The sequence below is a fragment of the Elephantulus edwardii genome, unplaced genomic scaffold (assembly GCF_000299155.1).
Source record: "Elephantulus edwardii isolate Elephantulus edwardi_28Jun2011 unplaced genomic scaffold, EleEdw1.0 scaffold00044, whole genome shotgun sequence".
In the NCBI taxonomy this organism is placed as follows: domain Eukaryota; kingdom Metazoa; phylum Chordata; class Mammalia; order Macroscelidea; family Macroscelididae; genus Elephantulus; species Elephantulus edwardii.
Window position 1 is genome coordinate 7,255,936 of NW_006399794.1, and position 6,444 is coordinate 7,262,379.

Below are 6,444 nucleotides of genomic sequence, written 5' to 3' on the forward strand. Positions count from 1 at the left end.
TATATATATAATTGTTGTTGCTAGGTGCCATCAAATCAACTATGTACAACTCATAGCAACCCTAGATAGGTTGTTGATGAGTCTTCCTCTGATCTGAAGTCCATATATATTCTTCTTTACAATGTTCAGCTTCATGAAGTATTTGCTCAGCATACAGATTGAATAGGTATGTAGAAATGATCCAACCATGCCACACACCCTTCCTGATTTCATGTTAGGCAGTTAATATAGTACCTTCATTGAACAGTATACCCTTGTCCTGTTCAGACAACAGCTTCTTGGTCTAAGTATAGATTTCATATGAACATACAGATTTCATATGAATGTAAGTAAGTGTTTTGGGATTCCCATTCTTCTCAGTGTCAGCTATAGTTTGCTGTGATCCACACAGATAAATCTGCTTTGTTTGCCATCACATGACATCCTCTTTGTATGTTTCTATGTCTAAATATCTTCTTATAATGACATTGGTCAACACAATAGGGCACTTGCTAATCCAGTAAAACCTAAGTTTGACTTGATTACATTTGCAAACACCCTACTCCCAAATATGGAGACATCTACAGGTTCTGGAGGTTAGAACATCAGTATTTTATTGGTAGGCATGCTTAAACTTAGAACACTTTAGTAAAAATAATAAAATAAAACATTTTTAACTTTCTGTATATTGTAGCCATTTTCTTATTTATAATTTTTTGTTTGTACTTTCTCCCTAATTTTTTCCTTCTTAATGAAATATTAACTCCTCTTATGAAAATATTGTAGAATATAATACTAAACTGTTTATAATATTAAAACTAATTTTGATATGTTTATTTTATATATATATAGTACATATATACATACAGACATCTATACAGAAATACGTTTTGTAATATAATTGTTGTATAACACATGTACTATAACATAAAAGTAACAAAAATAAGACTTAAAATATTTTAAAGCTGAAATTTGCTTGTGGTATGTAAATTGAGAAGCCAATTCATATCAAGCAGTTCATACAGTACCTTGATTGTTTCATACATAAAGTAATATTTATCTGCAGAAGTATATTATTATGTTTTTAGCACAAGTCTGTACTTCTAAATGCTTAGAATTATGTAACTTACTATTTATTTGTTGGCTCTTTGTAGAAAGGAATAAACCTATTTTCATGTTCTATTACTTTCTTAATACTATCTGCATTGGTTTGTTTCACAGACTATATAAATAGTGGGCTAAACAGAAGTACTGTGTATATAACAGAGCTCTAGTGGCCTATTGGCAAGAAGCTGTACTGCAATTTCTAAGGCATAGGATCTGAATCCACCAGTTGTTCCCTGGGAGAAGAATGGGCAAGGTCCTCCCACACGATTAACTGCCTCTGAAAACTCACCACAGGCTTCTCTATAGGTCGGTTCCGACTTGATGGTACACAACACACACACACACACACACACACACCCCACATACACACACCCCCACCCTGACTCCCACACACAATTTATTTGTTGCCTCTTTGTAAAAGAGGAATAGACCTATTTACATGGCCTAATACTTTCTTTAATGCTATTTGCATTTCTTTGTTTCGTAGACTATAAACAATGGGGTTAAGCAGAGGTGTCAGTACTGTATATGTAACAGATATCAGCATATCTTCATGAAGTAATTCACTGTTTTTGGGCTTCAAATATACAAAGGAAGCAAATCCATAGTGTATGGAGACTACAGAGAGGTGGGAAGAGCAAGTTGAGAAGGCCTTATACCTACTTTTTGCAGAAGGCATTTTTATAATTACAGACAAAATAAACACATAGGAAATCATAATCAAAACAAAGCTGCCCACTAGCACAAAGAAAAAGAACACAAAAATTATCATTTCATGGATAAAAGTGTAATCACAAGCAAGAAGTACTACAGGTGAGATGTCACAGAAGAAGTGTTGGATAGTTTTGGAATCACAAAAGGACAAGCTGAATATAGTGGAGACGATGCCTAGAGAAACCAAGAACCCAACCGTCAAAGAGGCGATCATCATCTGACAACAGATGCTGCGAGTTATCAGCATATGATAGTTCAGTGGGTTGTGGATGGCAGTGTAGCGATCATAGGACATGGCGGCCATGATGAAGCAGTTGTTAGCTGCCAAACCAAAAAAGAAAAACAATTGTGTGGCACACTCAGGAAGAGAAATGGTTTTGCTGTGTGACAGCAAGTCCACTAGCATGCGAGGGATGATTACCATAGTGGCACAGGTTTCTGAAAAGGATAGGCCACAGAGGAAAAAGTACATGGGAGTGTGAAGATTCCGACTGAGCTTGATGGCCATCATTATTGATCCATTTGCAGCTAGGATGGCCAAATGAGAGAAGAAAATCACCACAAAGAGGACATGTTGTAGGTTTGGGAAACTGGAGAATCCCCACAGAAGGAAAATGGTCATTGCTGTCTGATTGTCCATCATCTTGGCAGATTCAGCAACCTTCTTCCCAAGGTGAAGATGTTTGAATTCAAGACATTGAGATGATTTTAAAACATTTCTTCTGCACTAATTTCATTTGGTCTTTAATCAAGGATTCCCTGGTAAGACAAGAGAGCCTGCAGCAAGGAACGTAGGTGCCCCTGGCTGATGTCAACGTAAGTTGTCTAAGTGAAGAGATGATATATTTTAGTAGCAGAATCTGTATAAATGACATAAACATCAGTATTTTCTCAGAAGTCATTCACCGAAGCACACATTTTTCTTCTCTACAGTTAGAATCTGCATGAAAGAGAAAAAAAACCTGAATATATCCTCAGTAAGGTTAATCCTTACCTGTTCCTCCTTATGGAGAACAGAGATAGCGTGATGATTGGAGCACGCATGAGCCGTGATTAACGTCTTCGCGTGAACAGGACTCGCAACATCCTGTTTGCTCCTGTCTGATTTTCTTGAAAAAAAAAAAACAAAAAACCTGAATATAAATGCTTGTGTACTTACGCACTGGTCTTTAAGAAGTCATATCTTTTGGATTATTTTGTTTGATTAATTGTTACCTGGCACTTAAGAATGCTTGTTAAGATGAGGGAGAAAACTGTTTAAAAGTGATATGTGATTAGGTATTTTTGTCATGACAAGAGTCCAGAGCGAAGGCTACATAGTGGAGTGGACCTGGCGGGGAGGGATTGTAAAACAATGAAAGAATTTTTCTTTTACTTTTCCAGGAAGGGAATGTATTGGGTGGGGGGAGGGGAGAAAAGTGCAACAACGAATGAATGGAAATCCAAAGTCTCTGTAAATTTTCATTGAAATTAATAAAAAAATTAAAAATATATAGTCATATTTTCTATTTGTTCTTAAGTAACTTTTAGTTGTTTGTGTCATTTAAAAAAATCTATCAATTTCATCTAGGTTAAAAAATGTGCTGGAATATCCTTGCCCTAATATTCTTTTATAATTTTTTTATATCTATGAGTTGAATAAAGTTATTTTTTATTCTTTAAAAAAAAGAGTGCTTATTAAAATGTTGATTGCATAAATAAAATGATAATAACATTGTAAAGATTATAGAGACAATGAGTGGACCTTTCTGAAAGAACCCTGACTTTTGAATCCTATCTTCAGAGATTCTCTACAATATAATGGCTGTAAGACTGATTGTTTTGGCAATGATTAAACAAGATAAATTTAACCTACAGCATCTGCTGAGTTCTTTCTTATTCATGGTAATAACTTCAGTTTGATACATAGAATATCAACACTTCTTGAGATAATATTTCATTAAACAAGGCAAACATTTTTAATTTCTTAAGAACTTTTGGTTTTGCTGTTTTTCTAATATCTAATACAATAGGGAGTAAAATTATCTTACAGATAACTCATTCTTGAATGGCATACTCTACTGATCAACTTTTGAGCTTTCAGCAGAACCTTCAGAACATTTTCTAGTTGATATCTCCCTTAGTTATAGAGAGCTGCTATAAATACCACAAATGTGTGGCTTTAATAAATTGAAATTTATTTTCTTACAAGCTAAGTGGCCCTTAGTTCTAGGTTTGCTCTGTACTTTCTTGAAGAAAGCCTTTATCTTTTCTGAGATTCCTGGGTAGTCTTTATGTAGCTTGGCACTGTCCTACTTTTTTTATCTCAAAATAACTCAAGATATACCCTACACTAATCCTGTTCTATAACTATAACAAATACAACTCATTCCCAAATAGGATTATAGCATTGTTGTCTGCTGTCAAGTCAGAATGGACTCATAGCTGATCCTCCAATGGGTTTTCAGAGACAGCAAATTGCACAGGAAATTGCTCATCTGTCCCCTGCAAAGCAGTTGGTGGATTTGAACCTTTGGGTTGGCAGCACAACTCTTTGGCACTAAGCCACCAGAATTCTCAACCATAGGCATAAAGGTTAGGATTTACAAGAGATTTTTTTTAAGGAACATAATTCAATTCTAAACAGTATCCTTATTAGTTTTCTTTCTTAGCATGAAAATATCCAACAAAGTTTTTCAGATCTAAAGTTCTACTTCTATTATCCATTTAAGGAGCTCTCGTGGCACCTGGCATCTGTAGTGAGTTGCATTGCTGATTCAAAGGCTGCACCTCTCTGAAAGTCCAAATCCACAAGTGACCCCTGAGAGAAATATGGGCAATCTTCTCCTATGTGATTTACACCCTCCTGAAACTCACCAGAGGGGCAGCTAGAAAAAGGTTTTGACATTCAGCTCTGTGTGTGTGTGTGTGTGTGTGTGTGTGTGTGTGTGTGAGAGAGAGAGAGAGAGAGAGAGAGAGAGAAAAGAAGGAAGAACGAAAGCAAGGGGGGAAAGGGGGAGAGAGTAGCCATTAAATAATCACTCCATGTGAAAGACAAGTTAAGAATATTGATAGGTAAAGTTCATAGACTTTTTTTCATGTCCTGGACCGTTAAAAGTGAAGGAAAAATAATGTGGAAACGGGGGTGGCAAATGAAAGTGTAGGGAGAGAGAAATACCATTAAGAATTATTTTAAATGCTCCAAAAAGATTACAGACAAAAGAAGTTGGATCCTTAGTTGAAGAGTCATTTTCTTCTATTTGCACTCCAATGGTGGGCAAAAAATACCAAACAAGTCAAGGCAGGCCATATAAAATACATAAACTATTCCAGGCAATATGCTAGGTGTTAGATAGAGCTATCTTTAGGGTGATATTTTTTAAATGACTAACCATTGTTGTTGTTGTTATGTGCTGTCAAGTCTCTTGAAACTCATAGTAACCCTATGTACAATAGCTCTGAATCCTGCTCTATTCTGAGCCAAACTTATTTTCTCTGACACAGTTACTCCCACTACCCCAGTCACTGAGTCAATCCATCACCGAGGGTCTTCCTCTCTTGTGCTATCCCTTCACCCTCCTGAGCATAATGTCCCTCTCCAAGGACTGGTCCCTTTTTGCAACAGGTTAAAAATATGTTAGACAGAGCTTCAGAATCCTTGCCTCCAAGAAGCAGCCTTGTTTCACCTCTCTAGGATTAACCTGTTTTTTCTCCTAGCAGTCTGTGGTATATTCAATACTTTTTTCCCAGCACCACAGCTCGAAGGTATCAATTCTCCTTCTATCATCCCTAGTCATTGTCCAGCTTTCTGATGTATAGCAAGTAATCGCAAAGACTGTGGCCTGGATCAGGCACACCTTAGTCTCCATACAGTCATCACTGCTCTTCAGTATTCTGGATATTTTCCTGACTGAAGACTTTCCCAGTGCAATTTGTCTTTTGAGTTCCTGACTGCCTGTACCAGGAGTGTTGATTGTGGAGCTAAGCAAAATGAAGCTATTAACAACCTCTATTTCTTCAGAGTCTATCATGATGCTGCCAGTTGGCTGCGTGGTAAGAATCTTTGTTTTCTTGATGTTGAGCTTCAATTCATAGTGAAGGGTACAGTCCTTGACCTTCTGTAGCAAGTGCTTCAGGTCCTCCTCAGTTTTAGCAAGGAACGTTGCTTCAACTGCATAACGCAAATTGTTGATGAGTCTTCCTCCAATCCTGATGCCACATTCCTCCGCATAGAGCCTGGCATCCTGGATGAACTGTTCTGCATATAGATTGAAAAGGAATGGAGATAGGACACATTCCTGGCACACATCCTTCCTGATTTTAAACCATGAAGTGATTAACAGAGGTAGTAATAATTTTAAACAAAGTACTTCTATGTCAACATGTACTTACTGACTTCCTGTGATATGCCAGGCAATTCAAACACAACATGAAACCAGACACCTACTACTTCTATAAGTGTGTTTAGCTACTTTAGTTTTCAGCCAAGGAACATCTCTCTTAAAAGGTAACAGAAGACATGTTGTTGTTGTTGTTATGTGCCGTCGAGTCGCCTGCGACTCATAGCGACCCTATGTTCAACAGCCCTAAACTCTGCTCTGTCCTGTGCCAATCCCACTGTCTCCGACACTCCCATCCCAATTATCCCAATCACTGAATCAATCC

At 37.1% G+C, this 6,444-nt stretch overlaps 1 protein-coding gene across 1 annotated transcript; it reads right to left on the minus strand.

Annotated features, from left to right (window-relative positions):
• Positions 1–1,483: 1,483 nt before the first annotated feature.
• On the minus strand, positions 1,484–2,443 carry LOC102848507 (olfactory receptor 10R2-like). Its single transcript, XM_006885613.1, has one exon. It carries the CDS (start codon positions 2,441–2,443, stop codon positions 1,484–1,486), a length of 960 nt encoding a protein of 319 aa, XP_006885675.1.
• Positions 2,444–6,444: the final 4,001 nt, after the last annotated feature.